This window comes from Oncorhynchus keta, chromosome 5 (genome assembly GCF_023373465.1).
Source record: "Oncorhynchus keta strain PuntledgeMale-10-30-2019 chromosome 5, Oket_V2, whole genome shotgun sequence".
Taxonomy (NCBI): Eukaryota; Metazoa; Chordata; class Actinopteri; order Salmoniformes; family Salmonidae; genus Oncorhynchus; species Oncorhynchus keta.
The window spans coordinates 14439090-14461896 of record NC_068425.1 but is presented as its reverse complement, the minus strand read 5'-3'; the positions used below and the strand labels follow the sequence as shown (position 1 = coordinate 14461896).

At 41.5% G+C, this 22807-nt stretch overlaps 1 protein-coding gene and 1 long non-coding RNA gene across 2 annotated transcripts in view; one reads left to right on the top strand and one right to left on the bottom strand.

The window, feature by feature from the left end:
• The window catches only part of LOC118365355 (uncharacterized), a 150067-nt gene that overhangs the window by 13492 nt on the left and 113768 nt on the right, over positions 1-22807 (bottom strand). The window lies entirely within an intron of this gene.
• shisa9b (shisa family member 9b) overlaps positions 18723-22807 on the top strand; it is a 31645-nt gene continuing 27560 nt past the window's right edge. Inside the window, exons 1-2 of the mRNA XM_035747508.2 lie at positions 18723-19588; positions 20824-20939. Of these exons, the coding sequence (XP_035603401.1) occupies positions 19068-19588; positions 20824-20939 (637 nt within the window). The 5' untranslated portion in view covers positions 18723-19067. The remainder of the gene's footprint in view (positions 19589-20823; positions 20940-22807) is intronic.

Below are 22807 nucleotides of genomic sequence, written 5' to 3'. Positions count from 1 at the left end.
TCTGATTTAGGCATGAGCAATAGCAGAGCTCAGTGGGCATAAACTGGTTGAATCTATAAAAATCAACGTTGTTTTATCGTAATTTGTCAACGTATTCAGGAGCGTTAGGTAACCTATTGCGTTGGGCCAGTAACCGATAGGTCGCTGGTTCAAATCCTGGAGCCAACTAGCTGAAAAATCGGTTGCTGTGCCCTTGAGCAAGGCACTTAACCCTAATTGCTCCTGCAAGTGGGTCTGGATATGAACGTCTGATAAATGGCTGAACTGTACGTGCAAACTGTAGTGTGATGTGGACATTTCAACCACAGGGTAATTTGATCCATTTTCAGCATAGACAAACCTTGTATAAAATATGTTGCATTTGTACCTTTGAAACAACGTCAGATCTTCAACGTTTCATCTATTATCAGAAAAAATAACATTCTGGACAACACCTCCTACTGGAGAGTTGATTCATTAATTCAGTCTCCCATCCAGGGTTTTAACCAAGCCAAGCCCAGCTTAGCTTTGATATTTGTCACTGACTACTACCAATGTGCTATCGTGAGAATGATTACTGAGCGATCTCTTATATTCACTGTTGCTATCGAAGTCATTCCAAAGGTTAGGTTTAACAGAGCAAATGAAATGTGACCATACTTTATAGTCAAATATAATCAATGATACTATTTTACTTTTTTTATTTTTTAAAAGGGTTCCAAAAGGGATCTTTGGCTGTCCCCATAGGAGAACACTTTTTGCTTCCAGAGGGGGCTACATTTTGGGGGTTCTTGAATTGGAATTATATTGAATTTCGCTTATCATGCTATACCAAAATAAACATACATTTCAAATGCAGAGACTCTGAGACCATGTTGAAGTGACAGGTTGGCGCTGTATCAGCGCGATGGACAGTACCCTACACACTAAAGCCAGGCCGTTTTGGTAATGAATATAGGCTACAAGATAGATAGGGTAATTCACCTATTACAAACAACCTATGTGAATGTACCCGTACACACAGTTGTCTTACCAAAATAATGCAAACTAAATGCTGAAAGTATTAGCTTTCATTTTATTTCATTTTATTATTATAATAATATTTTTATTATTTATTTTATTATTATTTCATTTCATGTTATTCATGCATGAATAGCATTTTGTCTTATAATAGCGACACAACTGCACATGAGGAAGAATGAATGCGAACAGAACAAAACAGCGATACAAAGTAGGCTTATATATCAGATCGATAAAGGCATGCCACAATCTATATTTAGGCTATTTTCATTAACAGTAAACAAACTCAGTAAACAAAAGGTGAATGGACATCCAAATAACCAAAACAGCCACGCAAAGCTGTCTTGCCAAACAAATAGGCCTACAGGCCCACTTCAAACATTGAAAACCATGCTGCTCATGAGTACAGCAACAAGTTGTGATACGGCACAATACACTTTTGTGGATCAAATTCGACCCACATAATCAATTAAGCAATGTCAGCCTACCATAAACACGTGTCCAATACGTACAGTTCAATTTACAACCACGGAAACCAATAGGCTACCAGTTACAACCATAATAGATTGTAACTACACTCACTGGTCTGATTTATTAGTTAATCGCGAAAACGGATCGCTCCTACGGAAAGCGAGTCACGTGACCACGGCATTAAAGCAATCAGTTACTGTTCGATTGAACGATAGAATGGGCAAAATTAGAGACTTTTAAGTGACTTTGAGCGTGGTATGATACTCGCACCAGGCGCGCTGGAGCCAGTATCTCGGAAAGCGCTGCCCTGCTGGCAGTGTCTAGAGTTTCCCCAGAATGGTGTGTTCAACAAAAAACATCCAGTCAGCGGCAGTCCTGTGAGCGAAGACAGCTCGTTGATGAGAAAGGTCGAAGGAGAATGGTAAGAGTTGTGCAAGCTACTGTAACAGGCAGGCCGCAAACAGACAAATAACAGCGCAGTACAACAGTTGCGTGCAGAGTACAACATGTTGATCCTTGTCCCGAACTTGGGAAGCACTTGACACGACTGTGGGAAGCATTGGAGTCAAAAATGGGCCAGCATCCCTGTGGAACGCTTTCAACACCTTGTAAAAAGTCTATGCCCCGATGAATTGAGGGCAAAGGGGGTGCAACTCAATATTAGGAAGGTGTTCCTAATGTTCTGTACACTCAGTGTATGTTTGATTCACGTCTCCATCTCAACCAAAAATTAAAGTTAAAGAATTAGACTAAATCAGACTTTAAAATGCACTTTAAATAGAGTTTGATTTGATTTAGTCCTATTCTTTAACTTCAATTTTAGGTTGAGATGGAGGCATGAATCAAACATATAAATTATTAATTTGTAGACAAACTGGAATTAAAGCCACTTTTGTAATACAGTATCTCCATAGACAAACATTGGCAGTATAATGGCCTTACTGAAGAGCTCAGTGACTTTCAACGTGGCACCATCATAGGATGGCGCTTTTCCAACAAGTCAGTTCGTGAAATTTCTGCCCTGCTATAGCTGCCCCGGTCAACTGTAAGTGCTGTTATTGTGAAGTGGAAACGTCTAGGAGCAACAACGCCTCAGCAGCAAAGTAGTATGACACACAAGCTCACAGAACGGTACCGCCGAGATCTGAAGCGCGTATCACATAAAAATCCACTGTCCTCACTACCGAGTTCCAAACTGCCTCTGGAGGCAACGTCAGCACAAGAACTGTTCGTCGGGAGCTTCATGAAATGGGTTCCATGGCCGAGCAGCCGCACACAAGCCTAAGATCACCATGCGCAATGCCAAACGTCGGCTGAAGTGGTGTAAAGCTCGCCGCCATTGGACTCTGGAGCAGTGGAAACGTGTTCTCTAGAGTGATGAATCACTCTTCACCATCTGTCAGTCTGGCGGATGCCAGGAGAATGCTACCTGCCCGAATGCATAGTGCCAACTGAATTTTTGGTGGAGGAGGAATAATTGTCTGGGGCAAAGGTTTCCTGTTTCAGCATGACAATGCCCCAGTGCAAAAAGCGAGGTCCATACAGAAATGGTTTGTTGAGATCGGTATGGAAGAACTTGACTGGCCTGCACAGAGACCTGACCTGAACCCCATCAAATACTTTTGGAATGAATTGAAACTCTGACTGCGAGCCAGGCCTAATCGTCCAACGTCAGTGCCCAACCCCACTAATGTCCTGGTGGCTGAATGGAAGCAAATCCCCGCAGCAATGTCCCAACATCTATTGGAAGGCCTTCCCAGAAGAGTAAAGGCTGTTATAGCAGCAAAGGGGGGACCCTCCATATTAATGCCCGTGATTTTGGAATGAGATGTTCACTGAGCAGGTTATCCACATACACTACATGACCAAAAGTATGTTGGATTCACGTCTTTAACTCAACCAAAAATTAAAACGTGGCTCAGATGAAACTATCCAAGCATTAGATATATCCTTTAAGTGTTAATATTTGGTTGCATTGTGAACCAAACACATTTCAATACTTTTGTAAAGTTAAGGCTCTTACAAACTAACGTAACAGTATTTATTCAACCTTAAAATGAGTAACACATCCTTGGCCACATGTTGAGGTTAGCCTACTGTAACTATAAATGTCTTATGTCATCATAGAAAGCATGTATGTTCAAAATAGTATGCAAAGCCACAGGTCTGTGGAGACCTTCACAATTGCTATAATAATCTGAGCAGCATCTCGAACAGCATTGATCACTTGTACTGTATACTTTTAATGTTATCTCAACTGAAATCCAGGTCATTTTGGTTGTGCTATTAGTGATAACACAATAAGTTGTTGTATAAATTCAAAATATCTGACATTGTGTACACATTTGAACTTTGTTGCGCCTTTAAATGGTTGAACGTGCGGTGATAACACATTTAGATGACAACTTAACCAAAAATGTGACTTTGTTTTTCCATCGTAATTTGGTTGTGCTTTTAGATGGTTGAAAGTACAGTGATAACACATTGGGAATTCAACAAACGTCTGTCTGTCTTTTTGAGTGGATGAATAAAGGTTGAAATCCCATTGATCAAAGTCTCAACCAAATACGACCCAATTTTCCACCTTGAAATGTCGTGGTGGGCCCAGCGGGTGGCCACTAAGACTGACGGAGGAAGAAGCTAACGGGGAAACATTTATACGTTCTGTTATGGTGCTTTTCGACGAGGGTAAAAGTGTGTCTTGGCTTTGTATGTTCATGTGGGGGTGGAGGTTGGTAAATGGATTCTATAGAGTGGAGATTTGTGTTGTGTTTTCTAATCATCTGTATTTTCAAACATTGTACTTGTAAAGTTGAAGTTGATGTAGCGACAGGTATTTGCACCGTTCAGTCCATCCAAGGAATGAATTTGTCACAACTTCATTCTAATTATGAACCAAACATTCCAGTATACAGACAGTGTTTCTGTAATCCTGCATCTGTCACAGTGTCTTGTCGGGAATTTTCCATTACAATGTGATCTGACTACATTTCCCTGGCTGTTTACTACTGGGCCCCTAGTGCTCCTCTCATTTGAGTTTGGAGAAACAGAGAGTGGATGGAGCAAGCAGCATACTGAATTACTCATTCCTTCCTCAGGCTCGATGATGACACTGCCTTTACGTTCTCCCCAGGGAACCCCTTCATCATCCGCCTCTTGAATGTTAAACATGAACCAAAGCCCTTTCTGAATGAAAGGGTGTATGGTAGATCTCTCCATCACATGGAGATAAAGAAATTAGAGGTGGCACAGAGGGAAGACAGACACTGGTGGTGGTTAAAAAGTACCACATTCTGTGGTAGGGAATAGAAGACTGCACTACTTGCCATTTACTACAGAATTAATTTGTAAATGCTTTATACTGTTCAGTAGAAGGTTGATTAATGAACCACCTATCAACAGGTGTGGGCCTGTGAAAGATGTGTAATGAACTTGTATCCAGATTGAATCACTAGAGTACAGTGTTATTCCGGACATTGCAGTCACATGTCCTGTTACTTAACAATCTGTCGTGGTGATGAGGAGACGCCAGCTGTGTCTATGAGGCTCTAATAAAGCTGCAGTTTGTTACTCTAAACAAACTTTAAAAGTAACATCCCTGGGGAGCGGCTGAACTATTTACAGGGAACTTTAAAGATATGAATAGACAAGAGCAGCAGCCATATTCCCATGACAGCCAATTGTAAATAAAAGTAGGTTTTCGGTGCCTTGGACGAACTGACTTCAAACACTGAATGAGTGAGATTTCTCAGGTGGCAGATGGTACTTTCAAACAAGGCTGATCATAATCTTAGATAAAAGCAGCCTCACTAAAAATAAATGATTAAATCCATAACTTTTTCACAAATTCATGCTTGACAAGGCCCCTTCATTATAATTTCTTGGTAATAAAAGACTAAAGAGAGGAGTAATTAGTTGTAAAGGATGCATATATTATATTTACCACACATAGAGAGGAAAAACAGCAGTTCAAGCTGCTCTGAATATGATTACCAAAAACTTAAGGGGAAACTTTTAATGCTATTCAAAGCATTTTCTGAGTTTGAAGCAATTAAGTTATCGACACTACACGCCAGGGACCTAATTTATAACCGTTGCTTAAATTTCCCACTAAATATCTGCACGTACCATTTTTGAAAATGAGTAGCCTGCGTTAGAATACACATATTGAGAATGGTAAACTTGGCGCAAGCTACACATACGTACGTACGTACGTACGTACGTACGTATGTTTCCCGTTATAAATCAGACCTGTCGTAAAACTGTGCGCATGTGAACAAGCATCATCACTCAGCCTGGAAAACGTCCTCCATTCACCTTTTATGGTGACAACAACGCTGTATAATTTGGAACTATTGGAATTAAGGCCACAGCAGTTTCCAAAAGAAAGAGCAATGGCAAATTTTATCAAATGTTTTTGGAGATGTTGGCAGAATCTTTTAATATTTTGCACTAACTTATGCTGTACCTGGCAAAGGGCTGTGGCAGTTTCTGTAAAAAAAAAAACAATGGCAAATTCATGTGGACCTGTCAGCAGAACGTTTCAATTCAATGTTTTATATCGACTGCTCGCAAATGCTGAAACATTGTCTCGGCTCCTCAAATTTTTTTTTTAAAATGACAGTACTTACAGTATGAGCTAGCTGCAGCCTACATACTTCAATGTATAGTAGGAGCTAGCTGCAGCCTACATACTTCAATGTATAGTAGGAGTTAGCTGCAGCCTACATACTTCAATGTATAGTAGGAGCTAGCTGCAGCCTACATACTTCAATGTATAGTAGGAGCTAGCTGCAGCCTACATACTTCAATGTATAGTAGTAGTTAGCTGCAGCCTACATACTTCAATGTATAGTAGGAGCTAGCTGCAGCCTACATACTTCAATGTATAGTAGGAGCTAGCTGCAGCCTACATACTTCAATGTATAGTAGGAGCTAGCTGCAGCCTACATACTTCAATGTATAGTAGGAGCTAGCTGCAGCCTACATACTTCAATGTATAGTAGGAGCTAGCTGCAGCCTACATACTTCAATGTATAGTAGGAGCTAGCTGCAGCCTACATACTTCAATGTATAGTAGGAGTTAGCTGCAGCCTACATACTTCAATGTATAGTAGGAGCTAGCTGCAGCCTACATACTTCAATGTATAGTAGGAGCTAGCTGCAGCCTACATACTTCAATGTATAGTAGGAGCTAGCTGCAGCCTACATACTTCAATGTATAGTAGGAGCTAGCTGCAGCCTACATACTTCAATGTATAGTAGGAGCTAGCTGCAGCCTACATACTTCAATGTATAGTAGGAGCTAGCTGCAGCCTACATACTTCAATGTATAGTAGGAGCTAGCTGCAGCCTACATACTTCAATGTATAGTAGGAGCTAGCTGCAGCCTACATACTTCAATGTATAGTAGGAGCTAGCTTCAGCCTACATACTTCAATGTATAGTAGGAGCTAGCTGCAGCCTACATACTTCAATGTATAGTAGGAGCTAGCTGCAGCCTACATACTTCAATGTAAAACATCAACTGTCTGTTCACCTGTTAAATTTGCATACAGCAAAACCTTAAATACATAGCCTATTTACTAGGCTACTATGCCCAGTTAAATGAGAGATGCGTATAGAAATGTGCTTTGTGGCTACTTCAGGTATATTAACTGATCCCGGACAGAAAAGGTGAGGAATTTAGTCTGCAATGGTTATGAAAATAAATAGGAAAAAGATTCCCATGTCTAATTATTTTATATTCCAATAATAATACACATAGGCCTAGATTTTCACTCTTCTCAATAATGGCAAATAGCTGCATCTTGATATGTGTTCTGTTTTTGTTGTGTTTTTTAAATGTATTAATAAGTGTGTCATCAAATCCCCTATTTGCACAAAATACTTACTTGCCTGCTAAGCTTGCAATCAGTGGCAGCTCGTAATTGACTGAATACCCGGGGCAGGGGGGTTGTCATATTGTCAACCAAGCACAACATAAAAATTATGCCAAGTTCTCAAATTACCGGTAGTTTTTTGGGAAGATATATAAAGTGATCTGTGCAATTGAACAACAGAAAAAAATACACCCATACACTACATGACCAAAAGTATGTGGACACCTGCTCGTCGAACATCTCATTCCAAAATCATGGGCATTAATATGGAGTTGGTCCCGCCTTTGCTGCTATAACAGCCTCCACTCTTCTGGGAAGGCTTTAGACTAGATGTTGGAACATTGCCGTGTGGACTTGCTTCCATTCAGACAAAACCAATTGAAAATGAAAAAAGGATCGATGATGGCTAGAAGACCGGTGACGTCGAACGCTGAGCACCGCCCGAACAAGGAGAGGCAACGACTTCGGCAGAAGTCGTGACAGTACCCCCCCCCTGACGCGCGGCTCCAGCTGCCCGTCGACACAGGCCTCGGGGACGACCCGGAGGGCGAGGTGCAGGGCGATCCGGATGGAGACGGTGGAATTCTGATAACATGGAAGGATCTAACACGTCCTCCACAGGAACCCAGCATCTCTCCTCCGGGTCATCCCCGAGGCCAGTGTCGACTTCTGCCGAAGTCGTTGCCTCTCCTTGTTCGGGCGGTGCTCGCCGTTCGACGTCACCGGTCTTCTAGCCATCATTGATCCTTTTTTCATTTTCAATTGGTTTTGTCTTGTCTTCCCACACACCTGTTTTCAATCCCATTACCTGTTGTGTATTTAACCCTCTGTTTCCCCTCATGTCTTTGTCAGAGATTGTAGTATTGTCAGTGTAGGGTGATTGTTGTTTAGGTGCGCGTCGGGTCCTCGTACCCATGTTTGTTTGTTTGTTTATGTACAGTTAGTGTCATGGAGCATACTCGTTGGACTTTATTAAAAGACTCCATTTTACACTCCATTTGACTCTCCTGCGCCTGACTTCCCTGCCACCTAATTACACCTATGCATGACAGAATCTCTGACCAATAGATGAAGTCAGCAGGAGAGGACACTATGCCCATAGAGCTGGAGGAACGCGTTCAGGAACAAGTGAGGGAGCTTGACGTTATCAGCTCCGTCATGGATCACATTGTAATGAAACAAGGATCAATGATGGCTAGAAGACCGGTGACGTCGAACGCCGAGCACCGCCCGAACAAGGAGAGGCAACGACTTCAGCAGAAGTCGTGACAATGCCGATGCAGTCGTGGCCAAAAGTATTGGCACCCTTTAACTTTTTTCTAATAATGCACATTTCTTCCAGAAAACTGTTGAAATAAAAATCTATTTTGGTGTCCATGTATGTATATGTATTTTTTTGGTTTGCAGTTGAACCCCACAAAAAAATCTGAATAATTTACTAAATGTTAGCTTATTCCACAAAGAAATACTAAAGTGGCCTGGACAATTTTATTGGCACCTTCTAGAAGTAGTTAGTGTCATGTGTGCTCCCTCTCCGGCCTCTAGGTCATCAGGCTGCTCGTTTATGGCGCACACCTGTCACCAGCGTTACGCACATTTGCGCATGATGACACTCACCTGGGCTCCATCACCTTCTTGATTACCTGTCCTTTATTTTTTTCTACCTGGGAGGCCTCATCCGGTTTGTAGGCTCCCATGCCTCAGCGGGTTGGATAGGCTCTCATTCCTAAACTGGATGAACAGGTTCCCATGCATCAGCTGAGGCAACGGGGAAGTCTCAGCCAGCTCATCAGGCTCTTACTCCTCAGCCGGATCATCAGGTTTCTGCGCTTCAGCGGAGGTGACCAGTCCGCTCAGGATCCCCGGATTGTTCCTGTGGTTGGCGTCTAGTTCACCAGGCTGCTCATTTATGGCACACACCTGTCACCAGCATTACGCGCATTTGCGCATAATGACACTCACCTGAGCTCCATCACCTCCTTCATTACCTGCCCTTTATATGTCACTCCCTTTGGTTTCTTCCCGACTAATTCAACCAGTTTGAATAGCGAAAAGGACTCATTCTCCTGTTTTGTGTCACGACAATGAGCATGGAGAAAATAAACAAAACAAGAGAATTATCTCAGGGCTACAAGTCCATCTCCAGAGACCTTAATGTTCTTGTTTCCACCGCACGTAATGTTATCAAGACGTTTAAGGCCCATGCTACTGTAGCCAAACTCACTGGACGTGGACGCAAGAGAAAACTTGATGGAAGATTGCAGAGAAGGATTGTTCGGTTGGTGGAGAAAGAACCACGATCAACTGCCACACAGATTCAAGCTGACCTTCGGACACAAGGTATGATGGTTTCAACTCGCAGCATCCATAGCCAACTCAACGAAAAGGGGGTAAAATGGTGAGAGACCCAGGAGGACGCCACTGCTGAGAGAGTGACATAAGAAAGCCTGACTGCAATTTGCCAAAACACACCTGAACATGCCAAAATCCTTCTGGGAGAATGTCCTCTGGGCATTTAAGACCAAATTTGAGCTTTTCGGTAAAGCACACCATCTCTATGTTTATAGAAAACAAATGAAGGCTTCAAAGAAAATAACACCTTCCCTACAGTCAGTCACGGAGGATGTTCAGTGGTGTTTTGGGGTTACCTTGCTGCCTCTGGCACTGGGTGCCTTGAACGTGTGCATTGCATCATGAAATCAGGAGTGCAATTTTGGACCAAGTGTCGGAAAGCCGGGTCTCCGTCGAAGGTCATGGGTCTTTCAGCAGGACAATGACCCAAAACACACTTAAAAAAGCACTCAGGAATGGTCCAAGACAAAACACTGGACTGTTCTGAAGTGGCCTGCAATGAGTCCAGATCTAACTCCCATTGAAAACTTGTGGGGAGATCTAAAACAGCAGTTAGGAGAAGGCACCCTTCACATATGGGAGGACTGGAGCAGTTTGCACAAGAGGAGAGTGCCAAACTGCCAGTACCGAGGTTAACAAAGCTCATCGATGGCTACATCTTCAAATAATATTTTTGCAGGAATCTCCATGTGAATGATTTTGCCGAAGATTGTATCTCCGCCGGGCTGGGCGGAGCCAAAGGCTGTGCTACCAAACAATAAGTATTGGATGTCAATCATTTTCTCAATGCCATTTCTGATTTCAATGGATATATGAAGTTCAAAATCAAAAACAAAGGTTTTGTAATATTAACAGTGAAATAAAGAATTATGGAGACCAAATACTTAGGTCAATTTCAACTTATTTTTAGGGAAAATTGTGAGTTACTTGAAAAACGTGCAAGGGTGCCAAAATTTCTGTCCACAACTGTAATGTCCACTAACTAGCATCTAATGGCAGGGGGAACAAAAAACAGCATTGTGGATTGGGCACAGCCAAAGAGACATGTTTTTTTTTGTCCTACCAGATCCACAAGAAGGTTCTAGATAGTGTATCCCTCTGTCCTTTAACTGTTGATGGATGTGGAAATTCTGATATCTGATAGAACAGACCCAGAACCTGGGCATTCATTTCAACCACCCAAGACGGTCCATTTATTTAGTGCTGTGAAAACCATGTCCGTCCCCCCCAAATGTAGTTGGCAATGCAGTCCAAGCGCTGGCGGAAGGCCAAACGCCCGAAGCTGCTGTCTGATAGCGGAGCAGTAGGTAACTAAGCAGCTTGTTTTGAACTATATATTTTTGAAACATTAAAATGTACAGAAATTCACCACACTTTTATGGATATTTTAAACATAATCTTTGAATGATATAATATATATTTTGTTGAAAAATATATGCTAAACTTTTTTTGACCAATCTCAAGTGGGGCACTGCCCTTAATACCCTAATGGACGAGTCGCCAATGCTTGCAATACAATACGTAGAAAATGTATGCACACATGGTCTAAAGTTTGCGTGGAGCTAAGGACATTCTCACTCTAAGTTCAGTTTTTATAATTGCCAACTTTTGCGGGAAAGTGGCGCATGCATGGTTTGGGGGATATTTTCTACGTACGCAATGTTTATAAATGAGGCCCCTGATCACTCATAGTTCAGGTTGTGCCCTTGTTGTTCAATGAGTTGCAAAACATAACGGATTTGTAACATGCTGCATAAGAAAGATTAATTTAGCCTGAAATTTGGAACATAGTACTTTGAAATATTAATAGAAATAACAACAAGCAACAGGAAATGGTCTAATCTTAAAAGCCTGTTATTTTTATCAGCCATTATGAAACATTTTATGAAATGCTTATTCAATTATTATTTTATGTTTAAATTTGCATGTCATTAATTACATTGACTAGTGTTACTACATTAGCTCAAGACTGTAAAACAGATGGTTCAGTGAACACATGAGATGGGCCTGAGAGCTGAAGTCTTGTGCTAGCTCCCCAAGCCCAACAGCAAAGCCAATTGTGGTAAGACCAGGATATGAACCCAGATTGTCACATTTGCAACTGGTCTTTTATCAATGTCCTTTTTACAAATGGGGAATTAGAGTACATTGACGTTTGAACTCACAATAAGTAGTAGGTTTGGTGTTACAACCTTACATCAACCATTTCTTCAAGTTTAAGAAAAATACAGTGGTGAACTGTGACTATAGGACAGGAACTAGGCCTTCAGAAGAACCAGAAATCTTCCAATACCTTGTATCAAACTCAAAAATCAAGAATATAACAGAAAACATAGCATCACTGAATGAGTCCCACATTATGTCTTCTGTAGTCGGACCGTTCTAGTTCTAGCGAAAAAAGAGCAATGCTTTTTGATGACATTATGAGTTAATCAAACAGGCCTGGCTACGCCTCGGGCTGCCGCGCACACAGAGACAGAACCAGCATGGACACAAAGCATAAAATAGTGTGACCAGCAAAACAAAGAACACACTGTTTAAACAACTTGTAAATCACATTAACACCAATAGCAACAACAACAGTGTCACCTCAAAGGTGACAGGCTCATGGTGCTGAAAGGACAACGACCGTAAAACCTGTACACTCCATGGCGCTGAAGGAGAGACAGATAAACAGGCAACAGCAGCCCATTCACTCTAGTAGGTCAAAATGAAATGAACAAATCAGCTGTTACTTCCCATTGCAAATATATTATTAAAATGCTCATTCCACTCAACTGTGATCTAACGTTTAAATGCAACATTGTTACATTACTTTCAAAGGGATAGCTAACAGCAAGCGAACTGCATAAACAAACAGTGACCACTCACCAGATGATGATCATTTGTAAACTACATTTGAAAGAAGTGTGAGAGTTAATCGTGGAAAGGGTGACGCTAACAAATTAGCAACAGCATCCACCTTGAAGTTGATAACAGCTGCTGCAGCCGCCATCACCACGGTTACACTAGTACAACAGAAGCTAGCTAACATTGTCACACTACTACAACATAAGCTAGCTAAAGTTACTAGCTCAGGAAATCTACCGCTCGCGCCACTGATTATTTTATCTTGCGCTGTCAGTGTTGAATGGCAGAGGCCTTCTTTCCAGCTTCTGAAGGCCTAGTCAATGGCTGGCTGAACTAGCTCGATTCTTCTACCGACCCCCAAAGAAAATCCTGATTGGATATTTTTTTTCCAGTAACCCTTAACCCTTCTCTTTCCAACACAAACTGGAGAAATGACATGAGAAGATCATAGCAATTATTGTAAAGATGAAATAGAAGTACAACAAATATTTAAAAAAAAATCATAAATCCTTAGACCTCTGAAGGTCTAGAAGGCCCTCACGGTTCCCCGCTGGAAAAATGTAGTAATGGACAGAGCCTGGAGAAAAACTCTTGGTAAGGTAATGGGAGAGGAAGATGATAACTGTTATCTTATTATGCACCTGGTTTCTATGGCAATATATGTACTCAATGATCTCCCATAGTGACTCTCAAGTACCACTTGAAGTGTCTCATTGACCTGGCCGTTGCCCATGACAACCCCCAATCCAACCTGAATAATAAGGTGCTATAGTAGCCTACTGTTATCTTGGGAAGTCATGTCACAGCTCCACAGCAGTTGTTTACAAATCCATTACAAAGTAATGAACCCGTCCTAAAATATCCTTTCGTGTCCGACTGCTATGAGGATGATACACCCAAAGCCCTGGTAATGATAGTTACACCCAAAAGTCCTCGATTCTGATATTTACACAATGATAGTGTAACTATCAGAATCCCATCGGAATCCTATTGGACTACTTTTTTCTTATTGGAAATCAAAAGAGATCCTATTGGATCCGGCAGGATTCTTGCAGTCCTATAGGGAGACTTAAGTTATTTGATTTGATTCTTATTCAGGCAACTTCTTGTCTTTGAATTAGACATTACAATATAACATCAAATACTACATACAATGTTATAATAACACAACATTTTGAATGCTCATTATATTGAGCAGTGAAGTTAACTATAGTGTATAGCCAAGGTTTGAAAATAAATCCTTTGGAATGTAAATGTAAATATCTATACAATTGCGATCGACAAAATGAATAGAAATCATATAGAAGAAATCTTATAGGATCCTAATCTTACAGAAATGTCCTATCAGTGTGCTGGAGTCAGGTGTAGCGGTCTAAGCTCTGCACCACAGGGGTTTAAGCCAAGGCTCGGCTGACTGTCTGTGCCCTTAAGCACTTTCTGTGCCCTTCTCTATATCTGTCTCCATACATCTGTCCTGTAAAAAAAAAAAAAAAAACTCTGATCTCCTAAAAAAACAAACATTTGACCTACACAATAGGATTCCCCCCTGGAACTAGTCCTATTAGACTCCTATAGGATTCTAAAATAAAATCCTATCGGTTAGGGGCACAATTTTGTGAATGCATTTGATTTGTATGACTGTACAGGGGTGGAAAAAGTACCAAATTGTCATACTTGAGTAAAAGTAAAGATACATGAATAGAAAATGACTAAATGAAAATGACTAGAATAGTATTGAGTAAAAAGTCTAAAAGTATTTGGTCTTAAATATACTTAAGTATCAAAACTAAATGTAATTGCTCAGATATACTTAAGTATCAAAAGTCAAATTAAAAGTATAGATAATATCAAATTCCTTAATATTAACCCTTGTGTAGTCTTAACATTCTGTATACTCCCCTTGTCCTGAGGTTCAACAATGACCCACCTTCACTAAACCCCTAAAATAATGCAGCTTGATTGAATTTTAAACCCCAAATCTGTTTTGCATGAAGAAACAACCTGTCATTCATCACAAACTTTGTGAATATCTGGGTTTTCCCTCTTCACAATGCAGAAAGTGCATTTAATCAGTGGACACCACTCGTTTTTTTATTACAACACACCTGTCATAATTGTTTTCTTTACTAAAGTAGAGGTTTATTATTATTACTATTGCTAAAGGTACTGCATAGGTGTAAACACACATTTTTAAACAAAAGATAGCACTTCTATAGCCTAAGAAAGTAGCAGAAATGTGCAGAAGGTAGTTTTGAATGAATTCTACTGAAGGGAAACTTTTTGGGCAACATAGTAATATGTTCTTATATACTGTACAATGAGGAATTCAACTACAAAATATGAGTCTTCGTCCATGTATTTGAACCATTTCCCCCCACCGACAAGGTGTATAAACATCAACAATAAATAAGAATAAAATAAGATAATAGATCCAAAGAAAATGTGAAGAACATAAATCAATCAACTCTAATTAGCACATGTAGGACAGTATGCAAGTGTGTGTGCATGGACTTTGCAGATGTATTTCTCACATGTGCAGCACATCGTATTTGTTTTACATTCCTTCTTTGGCGGCATAATTGGCATATCCTCCTCTTGCCTGCCCCAGCTGCAGCCTCAGTTGGATCAGGACAAAATTCAGCCCCCTGAACAGCTTTCACAAGTGCTGCAGAGGCTGCTGTGCGGGGGCGACGCTCACTTTTTTGAATATGTGAGGTTACCAGTGCCATTCCTAGCTTCTCCAGGAACACCCTCCTCTTGTTCCACTTATCAGGCATACAGGTAGGGTTGATCTTGTTCCATATCATGAAGGCATTGTAAGAGGACACATCAATGATGTTTTGGAAGATGACCAAGGGCCAGCGGGCAGTCATCCTCCTGCAGCTGTAAGTTCCAATCAACTTGTCCAGGTTGTCCTTGCCTCCTATGTTGCGGTTGTAGTCCAGGATGATGGCTGGCTTCCTCTCCTCACGATCACTCATCTCAGCCGTTTTGTGCAGTGTGCTCAAGAGGACCACATTCTTGTTCCTCTTTGAGAGGTAAGAAACTAAAGTGGTGGTGGGGGTGAATGCAAACTTTGATGAGAAGGCTTCTCTCCGCCTTGTTGCGAGGGGTGCAGGGGGAGCTCAGGCTTGTTCTTTCTAACTGCGCCAACCATGGTGATCTTCCTCTTCAGGAGCTGCTGGCTGAGTTCATAAGAGGTGAAGAAATTGTCACGTGACATTGTGCCCCCTCAGTTCATCTGTCACATCAAGCACAACCCTCATCCCCTGGTTCTTCCCCGAGCCTTCACTGGTTGGCTTCCCTGTGTAAACTTGCATCTTCCAAGCGTAGCAGGATTGTGCGTCACAGGCCACCCATATCTTGATACCATACTTTGCTGGCTTGCTGGGCATATACTGCCGGAAAGGACAGCGACCTTTTGACAAAAGAGATCAGTAGTTAGTATCAGTGTCACAGAAAACAATCACATAAATCAATGATATTACAACAATACATAATACAATTAACAGTGAAAATCACTTACATTACAGATATGAAAATATAAAATGTACCTCTGAATGGAACCAGTTGCTCATCCACTGTTACTTCAGGCCCAGGGTTGTAGAGGTATGGCAGACGCTCCACTCACTCCACTCCCAGACTTCTCCCAGACCTCCCAGTTTGTCTGTCACATGTTTTGCAGGTCTTGACTCACGGTTATCAAATGGTAGCATTCTTGAGAAAGTGTGAAAGACTTTCAGTGGCATCGTGGCACAGAACATTGCCCTTCCACTCTTTGCATCCCAGAGACTACATGTAGCCTCGCCTCGGGACCTATACACACCCGCTAAGATTATCAGCCCTATGTAGGCACGCAGGTCAATCTCATCCATCCTTTTCCAGTTGTTACCATATTTACAGAAACCCTCCAAATTTGTCATCTCCAGGATTATTGTTTTCGATGGCTGGTGTGATGAACATGTAGAATGTTGAGGCGATGTCCTGGGCATGGGAAACTGCATGTCTAGTGGGCCTTGGGGTCATCGTTATGACATTTTGTGCTGCCATCCTGCCCTGGTTGTCACATGGTGACAAGGACCATGTTATTTTGCTGTTCTTTGACAAAAATGTGTCTCTTTCAGCTTGGGGGATTTCTTCTTCATCTGAAGATGATGCATCATGCTCTGGGTTGTATTCTTCCCCATCTTCTTCTTCAGATACCTCCTCTTCTAAATCATTGTTCTCTTGTTCCTCCTGGACAACTGATCAAATCTGATCTACGACCTGAAATGTGCACTCATGGCTTCAGCAAAAAGAGAACTGGGGGGGGGACTGTCATCTGCAGCACTTTTATAGCCTCTGACTGCATTCCCCATTAGTAAACAACACTTTCAAGACATTTTTGTCTATTTTTATTTTGTCTGAAATTGTTTTTATTTTGTTTGTGAACTTCAGTCATGTGTGGAGTCGTGGAGGGGAGATGCTGCACATGCACAAGAACGTTTTAGTTCAATCAGTAGCACACATCTCAATTTCTCATTGTGTGTGTGTGTGTGTGTGTGTGTGTGTGTGTGTGGGCGTGTGTGTGTGTAGGTGTGTGTTTGTGGTTTTTGTGGCGTGTAAATTATTTTATAACTGCTGGGTCAAAAATGACCCGAAGACAATCTTTGTACCCTGGTGGTGTACAGCGTTCATGGAAATATGAACAAAGGCAACGTTTCACTTTTTCTCATGTTGGGGTCACTAGGAAAAGTCATCAAATTTCCAGTTGGAAAAAATATAATTTAGGGGCTTTTCTCTGCTGTTAAACATTGTGGCGAGTCATTTTTTTACCCTTAAGACAACACAAGGGTTAAGCAAACCAGACAGCACCATTTTCTAGTTTTTCTTTTTCAATTTACGGATATTCAGGGGCACACTCCAACACACAGACATCCTTTACAAATGAAGCATGTGTTTAGTGAGTCCGCCAGATTAGAGGCAGTTCACTTAATAAGTCTGTGAATTTGACCATTTTCCTGTCCTGCTAAGCGTGCAAAATGTAACAAATACTTTTGGGTGTCAGGGAAAATGTATGAAGTAAAAAAGTGCATTATTTCCTTTAGGAATGGAGAGAAGTAAAAGTAGTCAAAAATATAAATAGTAAAGCAAAGTACAGATACCAGTAAAAACAACAAAAGTATTTAAAGTATTTTTACTTAAGTACTTTACACCACAGGATTTTGAAATGCTGAATGTACTGTATCTCCCCTGATTGTATCACACACAAAATAGCGTGATCATGCAATTATTTATTTAGGACTGTGAGTGTTGAAACTTCTGAAGCACTTTGATGTTGAGAACATCTACCTAGTCAAAAACTCCTATTGGATTCCGATCAAATAAAAAACTACTGGAATCACTCCAAATGGACCCCTATAGGATTCTATAGGAATAAAATCCTATAGGATAGGTTCTACATTTTTCTATTGGGAATCCTATAGGATTTTTTGACTAGGGAGTTGTTCTCAATAATCAAGCGCTTTAGAGGTTTCAACACCCACAGTAAAAGTCTTACAGAAATAATGATATGATCATGCCATTTTGTGTGTGGTACAATCAATGGATATACATTCAGAATTCCAAAATGTACAGGTATACAAATCAAATGCATTAGTCAGACGAATTGTATTGATTATGTATATGTTATCACCTGAAATGACAAAACAGTTACAGCAATACAATGACAAAGGTCACACCAATACTAATCACACCTTGTTTGCTTGGCCTATGGGCTCTTTTCATAGCTGTGACCTATTGAACAATACATAATGAAACAGATATGGTGCGATATATTGGCCACAAATAGCAGTCAAATACAACATGCATGAAATCCCATTTGACTTGACAGACAACAGCAACATTGCAAGTCTATCATTTCAATGCACCCTGCGACTTTATAGGAATATAAATAAAAAACAATTCGGACAGTATTGCAGTGTCTGAATACAGGATATCTTTTTTCTGTCGCCTGCAGTAGGCTACTATGAAAAAATTGAAATCTGAGCATGAGTATGTCGTTCTGTATAAAAACAACAGATTGCATACATGTCTCTCTCCCACCTACCACAAGTGTCTCCACCTCCTTTTTCTTCCTCACTCTGTCGGTAATTGGTTCGGTAATATTCCCACTGCCTGGAGTGAACTACCAATAAGGACTCCGACAGTCACCGGAGGATGTCTGTGGCGCAGCGCAGAGAAATGATTTAAACCTATTCAAGATACCTGTAGCAACTGTAAAAGTGTTGTTGTCGCATCAGTTTTTTGTTGTTGTAAGCAATTGGAACAGATATAACATTTACACAAATTGCCATACAACATCACCGTGCGCTGATGGACAATTACGCGCAGAAGTTACGTTGCGTAATCATGATAATCATCGCGGATGGCTGTGTTTCATGTTCTTGGATTATGCGTACAAGCTTGTTATGATACCTGGTCATCGCCTTTCCTTCGTCTACAGTGGAGAATAAAAGTAACAAAGGGACGCACATGATGAGAAGCGCGGGGTTGTTGCTTGGCTACTTTTTGGTGAAAGTTCTTGTATGCGACGCGGAGGGGGAGCCAGGGCAGAAGCTGGACGGCTTTATTATGGTACCAACGGGTACCAACGAGTCAAAATTGAACAGAGAGAATAGCGTTTCGGAGAGTCCGCATACAGAGGACAGGTGCCGGGGTTATTACGATGTGATGGGCCAGTGGGATCCGCCGTTTGTGTGCCAGACGGGCAGTTACCTGTACTGCTGCGGGACCTGTGGCTTCAGATTCTGCTGTGAGTTTACAAGCTCGCGGCTGGACCAGACCACCTGCAAAAACTATGACACGCCGCCGTGGATGATGACAGGCAGACCCCCGCCTAAGAAAAAAGACCCCACTCACGATCCCACAAAGGATAAGACAAACTTAATTGTGTATATAATATGTGGAGTTGTTGCCATAATGGCCCTCGTTGGGATTTTCACAAAACTTGGACTTGAAAAGGCGCACCGTCCACACAGAGAAAACATGTCAAGGTGTGTGTACAGTAAACAACATCAGCAGTCCCTGTGCGCAATGCAGTAACAACTTTGGATAGCCTAAATGAATGCAGGAATGTAACTTTTATTTGGGTGTCAGAAGTTTCCTTAAATATTTCGATGCATTAAATATTCTGTTTTGTTAAACTAGGTGATAACCCACTGGACACAGACGTCCGTTCAATTTCTAGTTTCTATTTACATTTGGTTGAAATCAACAACAAAAATCAACAAAACATTTCAGTTAAAAGTTGGGTGAAATAAATACGAAATGTCCTTGATGACCTTTTTCAAATTCAGTTCGTTTTCCCATATCACATATATTTGTTGGTTGAAATCAAATCAAATTAGATTTTATTGGTCACATACACATGGAAACAACATTGATTCATGATCCAACCATTTTTTGACCAGTGGGAAGTGTTAAAATATAGAATAAATATACATGCTCAGTCAGTTCTACTGACCACAATTTGATTGGCAATCATAGGCAATACCTATTTTATTTGTGAGTGACTGTGAATACCTGTCCAATTGCGTTGATGTCTTGAGCCATGCTCACTATGTCCTTGATGTCATCTACCAACATGGTGCCATTAAAAGCCACTTTTTTACTCCATTACACCTGCAATTGTTTTTAAATCTCTCACTGCCCTAGATTTCATCATTTGAATTAGATTCGTTGTTCTTTTTAAAGGGAAAGTAAACTTAAGGTTCACTTCCTCAAAAACCTGGTTGATTCAATGTTGTTTCCATGTCATTTCAACAGAAAGATTCAATGTGATGACTTTAATTTCACGTTGAACTCACGTTGGTCAACCAAAAGTAAATCAAAACTAAACGTTGAACTGACATCTGTGCTCAGTGGGTTTCCTTTGTCCCAACATGCCTTGTGATCCCTATTGTGATTTATCATAATTCTCAACTATATTATCAAGGAAGGTGATCCCACTAACCCAATATAGCATAAATGGTACTGTGCATATCAAACGAAAAACCTTCGAGCATATGATAATTGATCATTCGTAGTTCATCTACAAGCATGAGAATAATTTATTTGATTTAATCTACATTATTCAAACATTAAGACCTGTAAGGATTTCCGATAAATATTGAGGTTTACAGCGTTTGAGCTCCTGTCCTTTTGCTCGATTTCATAGCCATTTTGATTTCCTTGCCACGTTTTATTATTGAGTGAACCAGCTGATTGAGGTGTTTGTGTTTTTTGTCAGGGCTCTAGCCCAGGTGATGCGCCAGCCTGGTCCAGGAGAACACTCAGAAGACATTGGAGTGCATGGACAGCACTATGACAACATGCAAGCCAACAGGGTACCTGCGAACAGTCTCCGTAAGTAGGCCTCTTCCATCCAATGTCTCATGTCATAGAGAGTAGCCACTACAACAATAGTTTGACACACATTGGAAAGTACAACCAGTGGTAAGATGCATAGTGTATTATGTGAAGCTCTGCAATGCATTGGGTATGGTCATGATTGAGATACAGAGATGGTATAAACAGGATGCCATCTACTACTTCCGGCGCCGACAGAGATGGCCGCCTCGCTTCACGTTCCTAGGAAACTATGCAGTTTTTTTTATGTGTTATTTATTACATTAGTACCCCAGGTCATCTTAGGTTTCATTACATACAGTCGAGAAGAACTACTGAATATAAGATCAGCGTCAACTCACCATCAGTACGACCAAAAATATGATTTTCGCGACGTGGATCCTGTGTTCTGCCTTTCAACCAGGACAACGGAATGGATCCCATGCGGCGACCCAAAAAAACGACTCCGTAAAAGAGGGAAACAAGGCGGTCTTCTGGTCAGACTCCGGAGACGGGCACATCGTGCACCAGTCCCTAGCATTCTTCTCGCCAATGTCCAGTCTCTTGACAACAAGGTTGATGAAATCCGAGCAGGGATAGCATTCCAGAGGGACATCAGAGACTGTAACGTTCTTTGCTTCACGGAAACATGGCTCACTGGAGAGACGCTATCGGAGGCGGTGCAGCCAGCGGGTTTCTCCACGCATCGCGCCGACAGAAACAAACATCTTGTGGTAAGAAGAGGGGCGGGGGCGTATGCCTTATGGCTAACGAGACATGGTGTGATCAAAGAAACATACAGGAACTCAAATCCTTCTGTTCAGCTGATTTAGAATTCCTCACAATCAAATGTCGACCGCATTATCTACCAAGAGAATTCTCTTCGATTATAATCACAGCCGTATATATTCCCCCCCAAGCAGACACATCGATGGCTCTGAACAAACTTTATTTGACTCTTTGCAAACTGGAATCCATTTATCCGGAGGCTGCATTCATTGTAGCTGGGGATTTTAACAAGGCTAATCTGAAAACAAGACTCCGTAAATTTTATCAGCATATTGATTGCGCAACCAGGGGTGGAAAAACCTTGGATCATTGTTACTCTAAATTCCGCGACGCAAATAAGGCCCTGCCCCGCCCTCCTTTTGGAAAAGCTGACCACGACTCCATTTTGTTGATCCCTGCCTACAGACAGAAACTAAAACAAGAAGCTCCCACGCTGCAATCTGTCCAACGCTGGTCCGACCAAGCTGATTCCACACTCCAAGACTGCTTCCATCACGTGGACTGGGATATGTTTCGTATTGCGTCAGATAACAACATTGACGAATACGCTGATTCGGTGTGCGAATTCATTAGAACGTGCGTTGAAGATGTCGTTCCCATAGCAACGATTAAAACATTCCCTAACCAGAAACCGTGGATTGATGGCAGCATTCGCGTGAAACTGAAAGCGCGAACCACTGCTTTTAATCAGGGCAAGGTGACTGGTAACATGACCGAATACAAACAGTGCAGCTATTCCCTCCGCAAGGCTATCAAACAAGCTAAGCGTCAGTATAGAGCCAAAGTAGAATCTCAATTCAACGGATCAGACACAAGAGGTATGTGGCAGGGTCTACAGTCAATCACGGACGGATGTCTTGCTCCCAGGCAGACTAAATAACTTTTTTGCCCGCTTTGAGGACAATACAGTGCCACTGACACGGCCTGCAACGAAAACATGCGGTCTCTCCTTCACTGCAGCCGAGGTGAGTAAGACATTTAAACGTGTTAACCCTCGCAAGGCTGCAGGCCCAGACGGCATCCCCAGCCGCGCCCTCAGAGCATGCGCAGACCAGCTGGCCGGTGTGTTTACGGACATATTCAATCAATCCCTATAC